Source organism: Bos javanicus, chromosome 3, assembly GCF_032452875.1.
Source record: "Bos javanicus breed banteng chromosome 3, ARS-OSU_banteng_1.0, whole genome shotgun sequence".
NCBI lineage: Eukaryota > Metazoa > Chordata > Mammalia > Artiodactyla > Bovidae > Bos > Bos javanicus.
This window is the reverse complement of record NC_083870.1, coordinates 9,749,744-9,771,875: the sequence shown is the minus strand read 5'-3', so window position 1 is coordinate 9,771,875 and position 22,132 is coordinate 9,749,744. Positions and strand designations below refer to the sequence as shown.

Here is a 22,132-nt window from a genome sequence, read left to right as displayed (position 1 = left end):
TCGGTCTTAACTTTTTTGTAATCCTTTTAAAACTGAGTGTAAAAGGTATTTGCTAGAGGATCCTAAAGTTAATGAGGGGAGGTGTGGGAAAGGAGTTGGTGGACTGATGGTAACACTGAAAGAGAAAGACCTGACCATGTTGTCAGTGGCTCTTCCAGCACAGCCCAGTTCCACCCTCCTTTCCCAAAGGAAGGCCAGTGAGTTCAGGCCTTAATAACAGGATTGGTTTTGATTTCTAAAAGAAGCTGGAGCGAAGAACATAGATTCAGCCATTTTATTTAGTAATAGTAACTTGTTCTGAACAGACAAAAATAAAATAAACAAAAAAAAAAAACCCGACATATTTTTCCTAGGTATGTTTGACCTGGTTTAGTCTTTAATGAAGTGAATGGAAAAACCATCCCTAGATATTTCTGCTTTCAATAGAGTTGGCCATGACTGAGCCCGAAGCCCAGGCTAACTTTACAGCAAAGGTAGCGTGTTATATTATGTTACAGATAAGCTAGGTTACCTAGCAAGGGCAAAGGACCAGGGTAGCAGCCTTGGGAGGGGCAGTGTCCTTGACTAGTAGCAGCAGTATAACTGGCTGCTTTTCTCTGCTCAGGTCTCAGAGAGAAATCCCTGATGGTCTTACTAGCTGAGGCTGGGTTAGGGGGTCAGGCGGGTAATGAGGTAAAGCACAGAGTAGGGATTTCAGAAGCCTCTCCCATCAAAGCTAAAGCACCACGCCCTGCCCCATGCCCAGATGCTGGAATTGGGACTCTTCAGCACAGAAGGTATTCTCTTTGGGCTGCTTGCAGCCACACGGAAAGCTGGGCCTCTGCCTTGAGAATATCTTGGGTCCAGCAGCTCTTTAGTCCTGGCATTTAGATTCTAGGCTTGAGGCTTCCCTTTAGTACCTCTGACACCAAAGTGCTCAGCTTCTCAGTTTAATAGCCGTCACCTCCTGGGGCTAGAGCTGCAGCTGCCCCACCCCATGACAGCAGGGAAATAGAGAGGGGAACAGGACTTTAAGTGCCACAGGGACAGGACACTGGGCGTGCAAGCACACCGGCTTGTAGACCGTCCTAGATTTCCATGGATGGAGTGTCTCCCCTCCTCCTGGTCCTGTCGGCAGCACAGGGTTTATCGGAAGCCTCAGTGGACACCTCTTTATTCTGAAGAGCAACTTCCACCCCTCCCTTTCCCATCATCAAACCTGAAAGCCTTTGTCAGGCTTTGCATGTTGAAATGAGGATCACTGGCTGTAAGTTCTGGGAACCTGGGGAGTCCTACCCCCCAAACGAGAGCAAGCTACCTGCCCCCATGCTGAGCTCTCTGAATACTTTCTTTCTGCACATTCTGTATATTTGGTCCTATGTACATCTATATTACCTCTGTGTGTGTGTGTGTGTGTATATATATATATATATATATATTATCTCTGTTTCTCTTTCTTAGATAAACCTTTGATTTATTTATCATAGCTTAATTCCCCGAGCCTCCAGCTACTTCTTGTCTGCTAACCCAAGTAAGACTCAAGGGTTTCATCGATTTCACTAGGTCCCCCCAGTACCACCCTTTCTCATCTTTGCACCCTGAGTATCCTCCCACATGAGTCATGTTGACCATCCTCTGAAATCTCCTCCCTTAAGATCTGTGCCCAGTGCTCTCCTCACAGTCCAAGTCCATGGTTGGTGTGGTCAGGGATCCCATTGCTCACCAGACCTGGCTGCTTCTAAAGCTTGCCTGATAGCCTGAAAGATGATTTCAGCTCAGAAGAGATGGGGGCTGTAGGCTAGAAAACCACTTAGGGTTGAGGGCAAGGGAGTGTTGTTCTCTGATGGGGCTTATAAGCCAGGTTGTATCAAAAGGATGGTATGATTTAAAGTGCAATTTAGAGCAAAGTCAGGGATTGTGCAGGAGAATGAAAAAGGGTCAGTCAGAAAGTGTTCATTTTGTTATCCAAGAATCTGAGGAGTCTGGAGGCTTGGAATAGACAGTGAGGGAATGGGAAAACAGCATTTCTCTCAGGAGGGAAGCAACTGTACAGAAGAAACTAGGTGGAGGACAATTTGAAAATAGATCAGAAGATACACACACAATGCAGTGCTCTTTGCCTGCACAAGTTGAAAGAAATCAGGTGAGTCAAACATTGAATAAAGTGTAGAGCCCAGAAGGTGACTCTTTGCCTTCTGTCTTCTGTCTCAGATTTTCAAGTTGTTCTGGTTCTTGTTTGCTTGAGAGCTAGGGAGTAATGGTGGGGTTTACAGTAAGTGGAGAATGAAGGGTTAGTTGAGTTCAAGGAGAGATCATATAGGAGGATCTTGGGCAGTTGTAGTAAACGATAACCATGGGTCCACTCTCCAGATTTTGCGGGTTTCTCTGTAAGGCTCATCTTTACACAGATGCAAATATACATTCTGTATAAGTGTGTAGCTTATAACAATTTGTGTGTTTGTGTGTGTGTGTGCGTGTGTGTGTGTGCATTAGTTGCTATAGCCCACCAGGCTCCTCTGTCCATAGGATTCTCCAGGCAGGAATACTGGAGTGGGTTGCCAGTTCCTTCTCTAGATCTTCCTGACCCAGGGATCAAACCTGGGTCTCCCAGATTGCAGGCAGATTTTTTACCATCTAGGCCACCAGGGAAACCCATAACAATTGGCTGGTCTACCTTAAATAATTTGCCACTTGATTCATACATTGACTCTCTGCGAATCCATCTGGGGTGGGGGAGAGTGTTCCTTGGTACCTAAATGAGAACAGGGAGCACTCTTGGGATTTGGAGCTTTAGAGAAAGTTCTGGCATCCATACACCCTTCATGACCTCATACCACAGTCCCCATCAGGGAACAAGGAATGGCCTGAGTCTGATCTCGTAAAATATGCCTTTTAACTTGCCTGAAACTGGCTTCATGGCAAAGGAGAGAAGAGAGAAGACTGATATTCATTTTATACTGTCTCGGGAATGGCTGAGGGAGACCATAGTTATTTGATCAGGAGGTGTAATTTCCTCCCCTCCCAGCACTGCCTAACAGAATAGCTGGCACTTTTCAGAAGGGCACTGGGAGGGGTAACAGTGAATAGTGTCTGCCAGCCACAGAGTTCTGCCTCTGCTCAAACCTTAAAGCCACGCCAATTCCCAGAAGCTGTATACAGCAGTCTGGAAATCTGAGAATGTACTCCTCCCATTTGGTGGGTTGGTTTAACTTTCCTGCGACTCTGTGCCCTGTGAGTCTAGTTTTAGTCAAGCATCAGTGTTGAGAGGAAGGCCCTTGCATTTTCCCTCCCTTCCTTCAGAGCTGGGGTTAAGAGGAGAGTGGGCTGGGCAGGAAAGAATCAGGGAAGCCAGGGACAGTGTAATCAGGAACACTATTTCCAGACCTTTCTATGGGGCCTGGACATTGGACTTTTTCTAGGGGAATGAATTGTGGAGGGTCATCACATTATGGAACACAGGGAAACAGGGCTACCTGGAGGACAGGTTCAAAGTTTTAAACAGTAGCTCTGTGTTAGTCACCCCACAGTGAAGAATTCAATATTCAGGTTGGGTACAGATGTGGTGGTTGTGTCTTTATGCTTTATATTCCCTGGGAGTAGAGGACATGTGTGTAGGAACTGGGTATCCAAAGAGAGAGTCCAGTTTAGAAACTAGAAAGAGGAGAACAGTGGGGACCAAGGTCCTAGGTTAGAGTCGGGAGTTGCCAACAGAAAGTAAACTACACCATGAAAAACCCTGGCTTCTCTCCATAGGTTTTGGTGGAGAAAAATTATTCTGCCGACCTATATTTCTGAGGGCATATATCCCATCAGAGAGAGAGTCTTGCCTTAGGTAACATGGTAAGTGGGAAGATAGAGAGGGAGGGGGCTCCAGCCTCAAAGTACCAGACATTGGTGGTAATGGGAGGTGGGAGGGAGTCTATTCATCCAGCCGCACGGTCCTTCTAATGTGAGTCTCCAAGCATGGCTGAGGCCTTCTAAGCCACTTCAGCCTAATCTTCCCTCTCCTTCCCCCATCCTGGCTTAAGGGAGTTGTACATCTTGGGGCCAAAGTGGGGTGAGGTGAAGGGAGGAGAATGTGGACTCCAGGTGACCTCGGGGTTAAAGAAGAGGAAGTGGAGAAGGATGCTTCTGGGGCTCCCCAGTAAGCCTGGATAACAAACATCCCTCACCCAGGAGCCACAAGAAGAAGAGAAACCAGAGGGATGGGGAGGTGGGACTCCAAGCCGTCAGACATTGCTGATGCGCACACTAACGGCACTGCCCTCCTTCTCAGCCTGCTCCCTTAGCGACTCCTCCAACTTGAGCTTTTCAGGGTCTCCATAGCGTACAGTGCTGTCACGGAGGCCGCTTGGAGAGGCTACTTTCACCACTTGGTCAAAAAGGCTGAAGTCTGCTATGTATTTGCCACTGGCTGACAGCGAGATGGCGGGTATGAACTCATAGCCCCAAAGGATCTCCTCTGGCAGGTAGGAAGTGCGCACCTGGCAGGTGGCGCTGGTGGATTCCACTGTCCCACTTAGGATCAGCACCAGCTCAAAGTCGCCCTCACCACTGCGGAGGGGGAGGTCTTTCAAGGGACTGGTCTCATCTACCACGTGGTAGAAAGTAAGGGGGAGGATGAGGAAGGGGCTGTCAGAGGCTGTATCCACTTGGAAAGTCACATTGACCTGGTTGAGGCGGATGTTCTCACCCTCCTTGGTCTGGTGGGTCTGAAGCAGTTTGCCTGTCACCTGGCAGCCAATGAGGAGGCTCTTACGCATGTTGGCCACTCGGATCATAAGGCAGGGCTTCCCATTGTGAGCGGCTACGACTGCGTGCTGGCTGAAACGGATGGTCTCCGCCCGCTTCTTGGGCCGGGCAATCTTTGCCAGGAAGGTACCTGTGATGAAGATCTCCAGGATGGTGGTGAGCACCAGCTGGGCAATAAGAAGCACAATGGCCAGTGGGCACTCCTCACTGATGTAGCGGAAGCCATAGCCAATGGTGGTCTGGGACTCAAGGGAAAAGAGGAAGGCCCCGGTGAGTGTGTGCACCTGTACCACACAGGGGGTGTGGTTGGCCGGGGGGCCCAGCTCCAGCAGGTCCCCGTGGGCCACGGCTACCAGATACCACACTACACCAAAGAGGAACCAGGTGCCTGCGAAGGTGGCAGAGAAGAGCAGCAGCTTGTAGCGCCACTGCATGTCAATGAAGGTGGTCCACAGGTCCTTGAGGTAGAGGAAGCGCTTGTCAGCGATGTGCTCCATTCTCACGTTGCTGCGGCCATCTTTAGTGAGGACTCTCCTCCTCCGGATCCCTGGGCCCATTAGGGGCCGGCTTTCCGTCTGAGTGGTCTGGTTGTAATATACCTTGGCAACCGAAGTCATCTGCAGAGAGCAAGACAGCATAATGAGAGTTACTGCAGAAATCCAGCCAACTCCCAGCCACCCCCTTCCCAACAGGAAGGAAGAAGTATTCATTTCAGTGCCACTGATCTGTTCTCTTATTAGCAAATGTTTACTGAGCACTTGCAACATGCCAGGCCCTGTAGTGCAAGATGCTGGGAAGTCAAAAATGAATCTGACAGCTGACAGCAACCTTGCTGTCCAAGAATTCACAGCCTAGTGAGAAAGATACTTGTTCAGCAAAGCAAATAATTGCAATATAGTCTGATATTTTTAATTCTTAGGCGGGGCAGAGAAGAAAAAGTAATAATAAGTTCCCAGTTCCTTGAAAATGGCAGTGGGACTAAAGAGGGCTCTGCTGGTCTCCTTTCACCACAGAACTGGTTCTGTGAAGATCCCTAATTCTGAAATAGGATCCCTCCCTACTGTCTTGAATGACACCAGCAAGAAAGACTATCCTGTTGTTATCCTTCCAGGTCAGTCCCCCTGAACACACATATGCCCTTAATTTCTCCATTCTCTCCCCAACCTCCACGTCAGTGCTCACTGGTGATACTAAGATACTCTTCTAGCTGAGAAGATAGCAGAAACTACCTGTTCTTCCACCCCTCAAGATGTTCTCTAAGCACCCAGCCCATTTCACTATTTATTATTATTGTCATTATCATCTTTTTGCATTATCTAGGTTTGGGTCTGGAGTGGTGTCAGAAAGAGCATAGACAGAACTGAGCAAAAGTAAACAAGCGATGGGGTAGGAAAAACATCTAACTGAAGCCTCCTGGCAGCACTGGGCCGTTTTCCCAAGGACTGGGAGAGATGCCAGATTGTAGGTGGCAAAATTGTCTTGACTGAGTGAAGTAGGAGAGTTGGGAGTGTATATTAGCTCGTGACTGTGTGCTCAAGTTCAGATTCAGGAATGCTGTTTGTCCTGATAGTAGAAAGTGGGACAAGGCTCTGAAATAGGAGACAACTCATTTAATACAAGGTGCTTGGCACCTCTGCCCAAGGAATAACTTGTACTTTTCCAGCAGAGAAAGAATTATAATAAATTGAGCCCTTGGACTTGATATCTGCTGGCCAGGCCTTCTGGGAAGGAGCAGGTGATCTCTGGGGAGTTTGTTTCTTCTTGGAGAACACAGAGAGGCTCATCACATTCTCCATTCTCAGAAGTCTGTCCCATTGCATTTTATCCTTCTGCACACTGCCCCTTAGCCTGTATTTCCATGGCCTTATTGCTAGAAAGCTCTAAATTATCTAGGTCGATTCATATATTCACCCAGTCAGTCAGTTCAGTTGCTCAGTTGTGTCCGACTCTGCGACCCCATGGACTACAGCACAACAGGCTTCCCTGTCCATTACGAACTCCTGGAGATTGCTCAAAGTCGAGTTTGAGTCAGTGATGCCATCCAACCATTTCATCCTCTGTCGTCCCCTTGTCCTCCTACTTTCAATCTTTCCCAGCATCAGAGTCTTTTCCAATGAGTCAGTTCTTTGCGTCAGGTGGCCAAAGTATTGGAGCTTCACCCAAATAGACACAAAATTGGAGATCACCAACAGACAAGAATCCAAGAATATTCAGAGACAACCAACAGCGCATTTTACACTGCCCACTTGGAACTCATCCACATGAGACTCCTCAGCCAGACATGGCTGTTTTGGAGAAGGAGACCCTGTAATTCTGAAGTTTGAAAAATTTTTATTTAGGGCCCAAGTAAAGCCCCATTCAGTACTCAGAAGTAGTAATATTAGTAAAAGAAACAATCACCACAAAACTTGCATCTGTGTGCAGTCACAGTTTACATGTTAGCATGCTTCTCATTTGACCCTCAAACTCTTGAAAGAAATGAAACTTCTATAGAAGATTTTGAAGAACAGGGGAATCTAAAACAGGTTGTAGAGAACAGAAGGCGTGCTAGAAAGTTGTGGATGAGTGAGCATGATTTTAATTTTCAAAAAGAAAATTTAAATGCATTTCACAGACTACAAAGAGGTAGACCATAGACAAGACTCTAGAATGGAACATTAAGATAGTGAATGCTTGGGCAGGGTTGGGGAAAGGCAGTTATCAGTAGGACCCAGCATGGGGTTACTAAGAACAAGTCAAATGATGTTAACCTAATTTTCTTTGACAAGGTTACTAATTTGGCACATCAGAGAAATGTAATAGAGAAAGTGCAACTAAGCAAGATTTTTTTTTTTTTTTACAAGATCTCTCGTTATGTCCTTGGGGATAGAGACAAATGAACAAAATGCTTCTCTAATTGGGTGGCTTAAAAATAAAAAATCAGTGTTACTGGTGAGTGGATCATGAGAGCCTGAAATAAGCTTTCTAATGATGTACCAGAGAGCTTTATCTTTGGTCTTGCCCTCAGTCAATGTTCTTAACACTAATTTTATTCAAAAATATAGAACACATGGCCATCGATTATGCAAATGACACAGAGTTGGGACAGATCAAAAAGAAGCCAGATGAGTGGGCCAAATATAACAAAAAGGATAAACATAGGATTACATATTTGGGTCCAAAAATTACCTGAGCAAGTTCTACAATTGGAAAGATGTGATTTCATAAGCAGAACCATGAAAATAAATGTAAGCATTTTAGCAGAAAGTAATCCAATGTGAGTTACTTATGTGTTTTGGCTGCCAAAAAAGCAGTGCAATTGTAAGTTCCTTGAGTTGAACTAAAGTATCTAAGGATTCAGTTGAGTCTGAACCTCTGTTCATCTCACATCTGCAGTATTGAGTCTCAAGGAACAATCAGGACATGAGGGTCTTCAGAACCAAATCATGTGAGAAGTGGTTGAAGGTAATGGAGAAGTTTACTTGGGAGAAGAGGCAGTCTGAGGGATATGAAGGCTATGTGAGAATATTTGGTTTGAATGCACTGCCATGTGAACACAAGTTTGAGCTCCAAGGGGAACAACCAGGACCACTGAGTTTAAACCATCAAGAAAAAGATAAACTGCCAAGGAAAGGATTCCAGATTGATATGAAGAACATTGTAACAAATGTAGAAAGAGCATCTCAAAAGGTAGAGAGTACCCTGTCCCTGGAAGTGTTCAACGCCAGGTAGGATGAGAACTTTACAGAGATTCTACAGAGGAGATTAGAGCTTTAGATGGGAGGTTTAAAGACTGTCTTTAAGTTTCTGACTACATTCATAGAAGATCAAGATGCCTGCCTCCTTCCTGTCTGTATCGCCTCACTTTATACCATGACATCCAGGGATCCTACACTGAAGTCCTAGCTTTGCTTGTGCTGAGGAGAGACCCTGTATAATCTGGGGAAATGGAAGCTCTTGGGGCTCAAGGGATGTCTTGCTTATTGTTCCCAACGTAATAGTCTATAATTATATATCATTTGGGGGCTTCCCTTGTGGCTCAGTTGGTAAAGAATCCGCCTGCAATGAGGGAGACCTGGGTTCGATCTCTACGTTGGGAAGATCCCCTGGAGAAGGGAAAGGCTACCCACTCCAGTGTTCTGGCCTAGAGAATTCCATGGACTGTATAGTCCATGGGGCTCCAAAGAGTCAGACACGACTGAGCGACTTTCACTTCACTTCATATATCATTTTACAGTTTATGAGACATGTAATTTGACCCCCACACCGTGAGGTAAGTAGGAAACGCATCATTAGAAACTAAGGTTCAAAGACGTTTGCTCCAAGTGGATTTGGAGCCAGAACCCAAGTCTTCTGGCTCCAGAACTTTTAAATTATAGCAACTGCTTGCATATATCCCGAGTTCATTCTCACCGTCTCATGTTCTCAGGAGGTGCCTCTGTAGTTTCCTGTATAGAGGAGCACAGCTAATACAGAGAAGATGGGGCGCAGAGCTTCCAGAGGCCAGTGTTAAGGCGACAGATTCTTGGGCAGTGGAGGTTTGGGCTACTGTTAGTGGTGACTGCCGCCTCCAACTGTGGGCCTGCTGTTGCCAGCCTTTGTATCTGCCTCCTCCAGCTGTTACATGCTGCTCCCAGCTATTGCGCTACCTCCCACCGCCAGGCAGCTTTGTTCTCCACAGTACTGAGAATCGGAAGCATATGAACAAATCTGCTACACTCCACCCCCAGGGCTGGCTGGGCCCCTGGAGAAGGGGGCAGCGTAGAGTTCTGGAAATGATTTGTTGCTGCCCCACCTGAAACACATAACTGTCTCCTCTAGAGGGTGCTGTTTCCCCAGAACAGTCCCAGCCAGATACCAGGGACAGTAGCTGAAGAATTCTGAAAACAAAAGCAGCCTCTCAGCTGTCAGACACAATCACCTTCTTTCTACACCAAAAATTAAGCTAATAAGTCCCTAAAACAAAAGCCAGTCACACCTACAGTGATGTCCGGCACGTCCCCTTAGCAAACACCTCTCCCTCCTGATTCACACCTGCAGATGGATCTAAGCTTTATTTCTTTATCTAAGAGCTCATGAGTCATTTATTCTCCAGAATGGATTTATCAGAGCCTTTCTTGAGTACCGGACTGCTCTGCAGTATGCACACTCCTCCTGTGATTAAAACTGATTCATGGCTCCCCATTGCTCTGAGCACAACATTCAAGGCTCTTCGTGATTTGGTCCCTGCTTCCTCCTTGGCTTTGGTCTGGCCACTTTTCTGCTCATATCCTAGACTCTGGCTCCATAAAGCCCCTCACATCTACCTTTACCTCTGGATCTGCTTTTGCTCTGCCCCGCTCCTTGCCCACCAGGATGATGGCCTTCAGCTTATCTTTCAAAACTCACTCAAGTGTTAGTTTCCCCGTTGGAAGCCTGCCTGACAGGTGAAGAAACAGTTCATCTCCACCTCCCCGCCTCCAGAAGCAGTTTGTACACATTCCTATTTTCAAACATCATGGTGTTTTGCAACGGTTTGTTTACAATTGTTTGCCATCTGTGAGTTCTGAATTTAAGGCCACAGACTGTGCACATCACCTGTTTCACTAGTACTGAGTGCAGTTTGTTGAGAAAGTCTGAGGAAAAGGATGACTAGAACCCTGATTTGGACAAAGGCCTGAGTCAGGGCTGCAGCCATGGTCTACCTCATAGGGACCCAAGTTTACACGTGCACAGATGTTTACAAATTCTTTTTTCAAAAGGTGGGATAGAGCAAGCCCCAGGCACAGGTCCCAGCTCTCTCTGGATCTGCAGTTCCCTTTCCAAGAGGATGAAGGAGGAGAACAAGCCTATACACAGCTGTGGGCATTGGGGAGGACTCTGCCAAACGGCATGACCAGAAAGGATGCTTCAGCCCCCTCCCTGAGGCAGTGGAGCAGGGGCAGCTTAGAGCTGTGTACCTGTCAGGCTGGGAGTGGGGTGGGCGGGGAAGCAGCCCTGAGCAAAGAGCTTTATCCTCTCTGTGGCAAGAGCAACCCAAATGAAGAAGCTTTGGGATACGAATTCTAAATGCATCCATTTCCATGTGTGAATGAATTCTCTTTCTTCTACTTCTGCCCCTCTTTGGTTTCCTAAATAGTTAACAGTGCCAGGACTTCCCTGGTGGTCCAGTGGTTAAGACTTCGTGCTCCAATAAAGAAAATCCTCAGAATGGGAGAAAATAATTGCAGATGAAACAACCGACAAAGGATTAATCTCCAAAATATACAAGCAGCTATGTAACTCAATACCAGGAAAACAACCCAATCAAAAAAATGGGTGGAAGACCTAAACACATTTCTCCAAAGTAGACATACAGATGGCCAACAAACACAGGAAACGATGCTCAGCATCACTCATTACTAGAGAAATGCAAATAAAAACTACAATAAGGTATCACCTCATACCAATCAGAATGGCCATCACTTAAAAATCTACAAATGCTGGATAGGATGTGGAGAAAAGGAAAACCCTCTTGCACAGTTGGTGGGAATGTAAATTGATAGATATGGCTGCTATGGAGAACAACATGAGTCCTTAAAAAAAAAAAAACTAGGAATAGAACTACCATGTAACCCATAAATCCCTCTACTGGCCATATATCCTGTGAAAATCGTAGCTGAAAGGGGCACATGTATCCCAGTGTTCGTTGCAGCACTTTTTTACAGTAGCTAGGACGTGTAAGCAGCCTAGATGTCCATCGACAGATGAATGAATACAGAAATTGTGGTACATATATACAACGGACTGTTACTCAGCTTTAAAAAAGTACACATTTGAGTCAGTCCTAATAGGTGGGTGAACCTATAGCCTATTGTACAGACTGAAGTAAGTCAAAGACAAATACTGTATATTAAGCATATATATGGAATCTATACAGATGGTACTGACGAACCTATGTGCAGGGCATCAGTGGAGATGCAGATATAGAGAACAGACTTATGGGCACGGTGTGAGAGAGAGAGGATGAGACGAATTGAGAGTAGCATGGAAACATACATTACCACATGTAAACTAGATAGCCAGTGAATTGGCTGTGTGACACAGGGAGGTCAACCCAGTGCTCCATGACAACCGAGGAGGGCTGGATGGGGAGGGAGCTGGCAGGGAGGTCCAAGAGGGAGAGGACGTATGTATACCTGTGGCTGACTCATGTTGATGTATGGCAGAAACCAGCACAATATTGTAAAGCAAATAACTTGCAATAAAAAATTTAAAAAAAAAGACTCTGTACTCCCAATGTAAGTGGCACAGGTTTGATCCCTGGTCAGGGAATTAAGATCCTGCATGCATGGTACAGCCAAAAATTTTTTTAAATAGTTAACAGTGCCATAACTTCCAAGTTAACTGCATTGAAAATGTTTCACAACATCTCAAACTCTGCTCCTTCCTCATCCCAATATTCATCAGGTGCCACATGCTGTGGATTTGTTACTATGTCTCTTCCCCCTCATTTCATTGTCTGAGTTCAGGTCCTTAATACCTTTTGGCTGAACCATCAACCTCCTACTCATCTCCTGTCTCTATTCTTTCTCCCCAAATCCTTCCCACACCGCTACCGGATCACTCTTCCTAAGCTACGCCTCTGATCACGAATCAGTGCACATGCATCCGGTACTTCACATAGCACTTCTACTCTCGTGGCATTCCTATGAGATATTAAGGTTACAATCCTTATTTTATGAATGAGGAAACTGAAGCCAAGGGAGATGATGTGATTGGTAAATCGAGGTCTTTGCTCTCCCAAACTTTCTCCCTCCAAACTCCATTTGTCATTGTACTATAACTATCTCAGATCCTTCCCCAGCTCAATCCCTTCTACTCTTGGTTTAGGTTTTACAGATGATGTGTCCACTAGGTATCAAAGACAGGCCAAACTCAGTCTGGAGCATTCGCAGAGTCTGCTTCTGTACCTTCTTTCCAGCCTTCTTTCCTGCTTCTTCTGTCCTTGGCAAACTTCAGACAAACCAGCAGTCCCCTGCTCCCTATTGCACAAACCCCGGTTTTCCTGCCTTCAAAGGGCTGTTCATGCTCCTGTCTCTTCCTGGACTCCTTTTCTCCTTGTCTTTATATAGCTGAGATATCTTTCAGAGCCCATTTCAAATGATTCCTTTTCCATGAGGACTTCTCTGACCCCCACAGCCTTAAGTAAAGCCTCTGAAAAAAAAAAAAAAATATATATATATATATATATGTGTGTGTGTGTATTTATATTCCATCTATATCTTCTATTGCACATCTACTTGGTATAACATGTATCTTCTACTACGAAGAAGCTTATTGAAATAAGGATTCAGGTATAGCATATTTCAATTAGCCTGACGTATGATTAACACAATGTATGACACACAGTAGGTACTCAAGAAGTAGTTTCAGTCAGGTCAGTCGCTCAGTCGTGTCCGACTCTGTGACCCCATGAATCACAGCAGACCAGGCCTCCCTGTCCATCACCAACTCCCAGAGTTCACCCAAACTCATGTCCATCGAGTCGCTGATGCCATCCAGCCATCTCATCCTCTGTGGTTCCCTTCTCCTCCTGCCCCCAATCCCTCCCAGCATCAGGGTCTTTTCCAATGAGTCAACTCTTTGCATGAGGTGGCCAAAGTATTGGAGTTTCAGCTTCACCATCAATCCCTCCAATGAACACCCAGGACTGATCTCCTTTAGGATGGACTGGTTGGATCTCCTTGCAGTCCAAGGGACTCTCAAGGGTCTTCTCCAACACTACAGTTCAAAAGCATCAATTCTTCAGTGCTCAGCTTTCTTCACAGTCCAACTCTCACATCCATACATGACCACTGGAAAAACCATAGCCTTGACTAGATGGACCTTTGTTGGCAAAGTAATGTCTCTGCTTTTCAATATGCTATCTAGGTTGGTCATAACTTTCCTTCCAATAAGTTAAGTGTCTTTTAATTTCATGGCTGCAATCACCATCTGCAGTGATTTTGGAGCCCCCCAAAAATAAAGTCTAACACTGTTTCCACTGTTTCCCCATCTATCTGCCATGAAGTGATGGGACCAGATGCCATGATCTTTGTTTTCTGAATGTTGAGCTTTAAGCCAACTTTTTCACTCTCCTCTTTCACTTTCATCAAGAGGCTTTTGAGTTCCTCTTCACTTTCTGCCATAAGGGTGGTGTCATCTGCATATCTGAGGTTATTGATATTTCTCCTGGCAATCTTGATTCCAGCTTGTGCTTCTTCCAGCCCAGCATTTCTCATGATGTACTCATGGAGGAGGAAGTTAAATAAGCAGGGTGACAATATACAGCCTTGATGTACTCCTGTTCCTATTTGGAACCAGTCTGTTGTTCCATGCCCAGTTCTAACTGTTGCTTCCTGACCTGCATATAGGTTTCTCAAGAGGCAGGTCAGGTGGTCTGGTATTCCCATCTCTTGAAGAATTTTCCACAGTTTATTGTGATCCACACAGTCAAAGGCTTTGGCATAGTCAATAAAGCAGAAATAGATGTTTTTCTGGAACACTCTTGCTTTTTCCATGATCCAGTGGATGTTGGCAATTTGATCTCTGGTTCCTCTGCCTTTTCTAAAACCAGCTTGAACATCTGGAAGTTCACGGTTCACATATTGCTGAAGCCTGGCTTGGAGAATTTTGAGCATTACTTTACTAGCGTGTGAGATGAGTGCAATCGTGCGGTAGTTTGAGCATTCTTTGGCATTGCCTTTCTTTGGGATTGGAATGAAAACTGACCTTTTCCAGTCCTGTGGCTACTGCTGAGTTTTCCAAATTTGCTGGCATATTGAGTGCAGCACTTTCACAGCATCATCTTTCAGGATTTGAAATGGCTCAACTGGAATTCCGTCACCTCCACTAGCTTTGTGTGTAGTGATGCTTTCTAAAGCCCACTTGACTTCACATTCCAGGATGTCTGGCTCTAGGTGAGTGATAAAACCATCATGTTATCTGGGTCATTAAGATTTTTTTGTACAGTTCTTCTGTGTATTCTTGCCACCTCTTCTTAATATCTTCTGCTTCTGTTAGGTCCATACCATTTCTGTCCTTTATAGAGCCCATCTTTGCATGAAATGTTCCCTTGGTATCTCTAATTTTCTTGACGAGATCTCTAGTCTTTCCCATTCTGTTGTTTTCCTCTATTTCTTTGCATTAATCGCTGAGGAAGGCTTTCTTATGTCTCCTTGATATTCTTTGGAACTCTGCATTCAGATGCTTCTATTTTTCCTTTTCTCCTTTGCTTTTCGTGTCTCTTCTTTTCACAGCTATTTGTAAGGCCTCCTCAGACAGCCATTTTGCTTTTTTGCATTTCTTTTCCATGGGGATGGTCTTGATCCCTGTTTCCTGTACAATGTCACAAACCTCCATCCATAATTCATCAGGCACTCTATCTATCAGATCAAGTCCCTTAAATCCATTTCTCACTTCCACTGTATAATCATAAGGGATTTGATTTAGGTCATATCTGAACGGTCTAGTGGTTTTCCCCATTTTCTTCAATTTTAGTCTGAATTTGGCAATAAGGAGTTCATGATCTGAGCCACAGTCAGCTCCCGGTCTTGTTTTTCCTGACTGTATAGAGTTTCTCCATCTTTGGCTGCAAAGAATATAATCAATCTGATTTCTGTGTTGACCATCTGTGATGGTCCATGTGTAGAGTCTTCTTTATCAAGAAGTAGTTTATGAGTAAATAAATGAGGAGGAGGGTACTCCCAAATCACTCCAGCCACAGGGGCCAATGTAAGCATACTGAGAATCCTTCTCCACGAGGACCAAGGGCATATGGAAGCTCTTGGTCTGGGGACAACAGATAGAACTTCACTCTGGTTCAGGGTCTCTGTCCCTCTGAGGCCTTCTCACTCCCCATTCTTGTTTGTATCTTTTGATTTTTTTCTTATGATGATTTTTCTCTTTCCTGTATCCACTGAAATGCCAATAACTAATTATCAGCACTATTAGATATGCAAACAAACCAAACACCCTCATCTGTAATGATGCACCCCCTGCATAGGCATATTTATGCAAGTCTCAGGTGTGTGTTCGTGCATTTATACAATGAACATTTACTAGGTGCCAGATTCTAAACAGGACACTGAAATTATGGAGGTAAGTTGGATATAGATTCTAGCCTTGAGTGCCTTACAATCAAATAAGGGAGACAACCACAAAGCAGGCAAAATGTGATAAGTGCCACAGGGTGGGGGGAAGATCCATGAAGTCCTGGGGGACTTTGCAAAGGGAAAGGTGACGTCTAACTCAAGGCGATGGGGCTGGAAAGACAACCAATATGTATTGACGGAGCACCTATTAAGTGCTAGGCACTGGGCTAAGCTGTTGGGGATATTTTAATGTTATCTCCTATAATTGCTATTATCCTCATTTTTTTTTTTTTTTTTAACCAGGAAACATAATCAGTAAGTAACAAGCAAGAGTTGAGGTTTTTCCTCCACACCTGACTGTTTCACCCAGGGGAGATTATGTTAGAGAAAGGTGGCACTGGGACTGTGCCTGAAGGCAAGATTTGGACCCTTAGAGACTGGAGTTTGGGGGTGGGGTCAAAGAGAAGGCCCCTCAGGGAAGAGAGCTGTAGGAACAAAAGGTATAGCGTTGAGGTGATCCAGGGCCAGCAGGGGAGAGGAGCCAGTCATTTTGGTAGAAGTGTTGAGAGCACATGAGACTTAATGGGACAAATGGGAAAACAACGATGGGCTCTGATCCCATAACACCCTCCTGCCTTGTGGTCAGCTTCATGGATTTAAAGGTTGGGCTTAGAATGAGGGGCACGAGCCACATGGCCTGGGTATGGAGCCCAGCACCTCCCACAGGGATCAGATTCAGGGACTTGGTCCCCTGCCTGTAGTGCACACCCATTCAGAGCCCCCGGGGGAGTCTTCTCTTCTGACCACGGAGTACTTCCTCTTCCTGGCGGCTGGTTCAGGGAAACAGGAGAGAGAATGAGGGCAACTATCATTTCCTGAATGCCTAGTTTAGACCAGCACATCACATTTCACCTTTGCAGCAACTCAGGAACAGAGTTTTGTTTTGTTTCTTTTTTTTTTTTTTTAAGATTTTTTTTTTTTTTGATGTGGACCATTTCTAAAGTCTTTATTGAATTTGTTACAATATTGCTTCTGTTTTATGTCTTGGTTTTTTGGCCACAAGGCATGTGGAATCTAAACTCCCCAACCAGGGATCAAACACGCACCCCCTGTGTTGGAAGGCGAAATCTTAACCACTGGACCGCCCAGGATGTCCCAGGCAGAATTTCCATTCTTCAGTTCCTTATGGAACTGGGGTGCAAGGAGCCCAGGTGACCCAATATATAAGTAGCAGAGCTGAGATTAGTATCTAGTTCTGGCTGCATTACAAAGTTCTCTCCACTATAGCTTCAGGTTAATATTACAGTGACCTTGCCTTTGCTGAGCAGATTTCACACTCAACAACACCTAGAGAAGATGGACACCTAGAGCAGGATGGGGGCTCGCAGGAGCCAGGTGTGCAGAATGCGCAGCAATCACCCAGGGTGCGTCTGAGGGTTGGTGGTCATGCTCTCTGTTGTGTGACTGCTCCGTCCTAGTGTTCCTTCTAGGTCCGCATGACAGGTCTTTATCCTCCCCATTCCTTCCCTTGGACTCTGCTCCCAACTCTCTTCTCATCTCTTCTATCATCTGCCCTGCCCTGCTCATATTTCATACTGGCTGTTTTACCAAAATGTGTCTCCCCTTGTCTATCCTTCTTTTCACCTTCCTCTTTGTCTTTTCGCTCCCCCTACATCTGTCTGGCCCATCCCTTCTTCTCCTCCAAGTTTCTTCTGCCTCCTGTCTTGCATCCTGGACATGTGATTTTGGAAGAGGGTGATATGGAGGAATACTGTGTGTGTGTGTGTGTGTGTGAGAGACAGTCACTCAGTCATGTCCCACTCTTTGCCACCCTATGGACTATAGCCCACCAGGCTCTTCTGTCCATGGGATTCTCCAGGCAAGAATACTGGAGTGGTTAGTCATTCCCTTCTCCAGGGGATCTTCCCGACCCAGGGATCAAACCCAAGTCTCCTGCATTGCAAATGGATTCTTTACTGTCTGAGCCACCAGGGAAGCCCGAAGGAATACTGTGCTGTCCATCAAATCACACCTCCGACCTCCAAAATCTGTGTCACTGTATCCCCACCCACATCCCAAAGCCAAGGTGCCCATGTTAGTAGAGGCATTCTAAGCCCCACAACCTCCTGTTCGCCCTGTTTCTTCCCTCCAAAGATGGCTTCTTGATGCAGGGATTTGGAAATGGGGTCAGAAAGGGAGGCAGTTTCTAGGAAGATAGGAAGAGTTCCCACTATCCAATTATTCTAGGTTTGAAGGTACAGGAATACCTGAACCAATCACAGTGGGGTATAGATAAATGAATGGGAGGCTAGAAACAGGAAGTCGTAGTGCTAGCTCACTCTCTGTCCCAACAACAGCCCATCATGCTCGGATGCTGTGTGCTGGGAGAGCCCTGAGCACAAATAGTAGGGTTGTGAGCATGATCGGACTCAGAGCTGGAAGCGGGGTGGGTCTCCAAGCCCATACACATCTTAGACAGCTGAGTTAGGTGTGTGTCTGAGCCTAGCGTCCTAGAGACAGAGCCAGGATATCAGGAACTCATAGGTAGGCAGTGGGCTGGACTGGGAACAAGAGCTTTTGGTACCTGCCTCAACTCTGCCTCTGACTAACAGTGATCTTGGGTAAGTATTTAAACTTCTTCAGCCATTATTTCCTTAACCGTGGAAAAAAGGGCATCATATTAGCTCCATACTTCTCAAACTAGGGTGCCAAGAGGTGCTCAAAGCCACAGGATTAAATTAAATTAAGATGTCAATTTCACTCAAGGATTCTGAGGGGAAATCTTATTTTACTATTAAACATAGTTAATATTACACAGTTAAGTGTTAGTCGCTCAGTCGTGTCCAACTCTTTATGACCCATGGACTGTAGCCTGCCAGCCTCCTCTGTCCATGGGATTCTCCAGGCAAGAATACTGGAGAAGGTCCCTGCTCCAGGGGATTTTCCCAACCCAGGGATCGAACCCAGGTCTCCTGCATTACAGGCAGATTCTTTACTGTCTGAGCCACCAGGGAAGCCCCAATATTTAACAAACGATGTAAAACAGAGTAGAGTGAAAATTTTATGTAATTTAAAAGACAAAACAGATTTCAAGGATTTCCAGGGTGTGGGAGCTTATGACCCACCCCTGTATCTTCTGGGATAAAATTCCTTCTGCCTTTTAGAACCTGTTGCTGGGTCAATTTGGGATGCACTGTGCTTGAGAGTTATCAAGATCACGTCCTGCTTTAAAGTCCATGTCTAGCCTGAGCCCTTCCCCGTGCAGATGGGTCCCATCCCTCCCACTGGCCTTGGTGGAGACAGGAGACTACTACTTAGCCTCCTCTCACCAACCATATTATCTCTGTTTTGGATACCAGCTCCAACTTGAATAGCGACCTTGGAGGCCTCCAGGAGGAGATCAGCTGCACAGTGGGGACTGAAAAGAAGCATTTCTACGCTTCCAAGTGTTCTAAATGTGAGCGAGGGGAAGAGAGGAGAAAGGAGACGGTGTCAAGGAAGGCCTAGAAGAAAAGCACTGCGGGGTTATGTAAGCCCTCAACGTTGGGAGAGGAATGGAGCTGGGTTTGGGGTTCTTTTGAAAGTTGATGTCTTTGTTCATTAATCTTCCTCCTGTCCTGCCCCAAAGAAAATAAACAAATAGAAACTGAGCCAGATGCACACAAATCTTGAGGTGGGGAAAAAAAGGGCCGTGTGTGTGTCCGGGGCCTGCCTTGCCAGCTGAGTCACTGCAGGCTCTGCCTCCCACCCTCCTGTCTCCTTCCCCTTCCCTCCCATCCTCTAGCCTCAGCCTGACACAAGGCCCTGGCCCAAGGAAGAATAGGCTTTTCTTCCCTTGTGTCAACGTTTGGAAAGTTCTCATAGTCTGATCAAAAGAAAGGATAAAAGCCTTCAAAGCATTTCCTGGGAGCCTGTGACCTCCATTTGGCCCTTCTGACCCTCTTGTGCTTTCCGGTCAGAAGAGGGAGGAACACAGAGATGGAGCCCTGTCAGATGTTCTCCTCTGTCCAGACGCCACCCCAGTCAGTGTGGGCTGATTAGGACCACAGCCCCTTCCTCCGCCCCAATTCCCTGGCAGTGACTCCTGTCCCATATGAGAAGGGAACAGCGTTCCTGCAAAGAACTACCGGGGCGGGGGGAGGGGGATGGTTCTTCAGGGACCTCCTTCCCCCAGATGGAGAGGGAGAGGACTTCCTGGCACGTGCAGCCGGTCACGACTGCCTGTTTGATGCACCTGCCTCCCCTTGCCCCCGGCGTGCGCTCCCTCTGTGAGTCACCACCCGGCCACAGCGTCTGCCCCTACCCATTGTGTGGGGCCGCAGGGCTGCACATCCTGGTCCTGTGTGAGGAGCTTGGCACCATCCAGAGTTCAGCTGAGGACAAAGGATGCACCAGTGCCTCCTCAGCCCCAGCTCCAGCCATCCGGGGAGCCTCCCGGCCTGGCCCCGTCTGGGTCCTCACCTCAGAAGAACGTCTCAGAGATATTAACCCACCCCTCCTCACCTCGACTGAAGAACCAGAAAAATCAGGCGCTAAGACACAGCTGAGGCGCTGAGAAGCAATGGCATTAATACAAATAACATCCGTTGTCGTTGTTATTCTATTGTCATCGGTAAGACCTGCAACAACGAAGAGGTCCCCAAGGACACTGGGGGAGGTTTCAGAGGAGCTGGGCCGGCGATGACCAAGGGCTTGGTTCAAGACTCGTGTTCATGTGTCAGCTGCCCTGACTCTTTAATCAGGCACCACCTGGCCGGGGTTCCTGAGATTCTCCATAGAACCCAACTGATCCCCAATGATACTAGTTGAGAGGATCATCCTAGTTTGGAAGTTAGAAGTATTCTTCCAGACAGAGCCCCGCTGGGAGAGTTCACCCCCACGCCCAGCTGCATTTAGCATAGAGGGTGCTGGCAAGATTACAGATGGCTGGAGGGGAGCAGAAGAGATGAGAGCACTCCGCAAATTCAAGCTTCACCAGGTTACCTGCCCCCGACACCCCGCCCCCCGGTCTGTGCTGAAGCTCACCTTCCCACCACCAGGGGGCAGGGCACCCCAGCCCCAGGAGACTGCCTGTGCCCAGGGCAGCTGGGCTACACCTGCCCTAGCCGCCCTACCTCCACCCCAGCCCCCTCCTTTTACTATTAGGTTAAAGCATACAAAATTACCCATTTTTCAAAATGTCAGCAATCTCAAGTGGTCCAATCTATTAATATTTAATAACAATAAAAACAAGAGCACCAGTCTCCTTCAAACTACCAGGGTCTGTGTTCTGCAAAGCATGTTAGAAGCAATTTCACTTGATCCTCACAGCCAGCTGGGTGGCAGCTAGAGCTCCAAGAAGCTCTCTCCAAGGTCACAGCTCAACTTCCAGTCATCAAATCCAAGGGCATTTTGTCAGCCCTTGACCCCAGCAGTCTCTCTGCATCATGTGAGACTGATGACCAGTCTGTCTGTTCTGGACACTCTCTCCTTTGACTGTCCTTGGACTCTTAACTGCGATGTGATGGGGATCCACTGATCTGGAGACCTTGATTAGCTCTTAGCAGCTCTGCCACGTCTAGGCTTTGGGATTTGGGGAAAATCACTTAAACTCTTTGAGTTTCCTTTTCCTTTATTTGCAAAAAAAAAAAGGGGGGGTGTTTAATGATGCCTACCTCACCAGGGTGTTGGGAGAGTTAGATAAGCACACAGATGTACCAAGAGCACTGGGTGGGCCAGTACAGCCTGTGTGGAGGGTCTCACCATCACTCTCTGAGGTGTTCCTCCAGGCTCTCTCCTCCGTCTCTCTTTCCTTTTCTTTTTTTTTTTTAATTTTTTGGCCCCACAGTACGGCTTGTGGCATCTTAGTTCCACAACCAGGGATTGAACCTGCATACCTTGCATTGGAAGCGCAGTCTTAACCACTGGACCACCAGGGAAATCCCATCTCCCTGTCTCTTTACATTTGGCCCATCTCTCTTGCTGTGGCCTCTCGCTGATGCTGAATTACTGATGTTTCTCAGGGATCCTCTTTGGCTCTCATTTCTAACCACTCTGCTCTCACTTCCTCAGCTGTTTCAGCCACTCCCACGGATCTCCCCTCACCTCTGCCCCCTAGGTCCAACCCTTACAGGCTCCCTCTAACTGGAGGTAACAGTTTTACCATGTTCAGACTCACACGCTATTCTCAAAAGGGAGTCTCTTCTGTGCTTCCCCTCTTGTTCGCAGAATCACCACCCATTCAGTGCTCAAGCTGCAACCTTAGAGTCACCCTCCGTTTCTCTCTTGCCCCCCATCCAGCGGCTCACTAGGTCTTATCAATCTGCCTTTGTGGGCTTCTCTCCGTCTCC

General features: G+C 46.6%; 1 protein-coding gene across 1 annotated transcript in view; it reads right to left on the bottom strand.

The window, feature by feature from the left end:
- Positions 1 to 260: 260 nt before the first annotated feature.
- The window catches only part of KCNJ10 (potassium inwardly rectifying channel subfamily J member 10), a 36,341-nt gene continuing 14,469 nt past the window's right edge, over positions 261 to 22,132 (bottom strand). Inside the window, exon 2 of the mRNA XM_061401918.1 lies at positions 261 to 5,348. Coding sequence (XP_061257902.1) covers positions 4,209 to 5,348 — 1,140 coding nt within the window. The 3' untranslated portion in view covers positions 261 to 4,208. The remainder of the gene's footprint in view (positions 5,349 to 22,132) is intronic.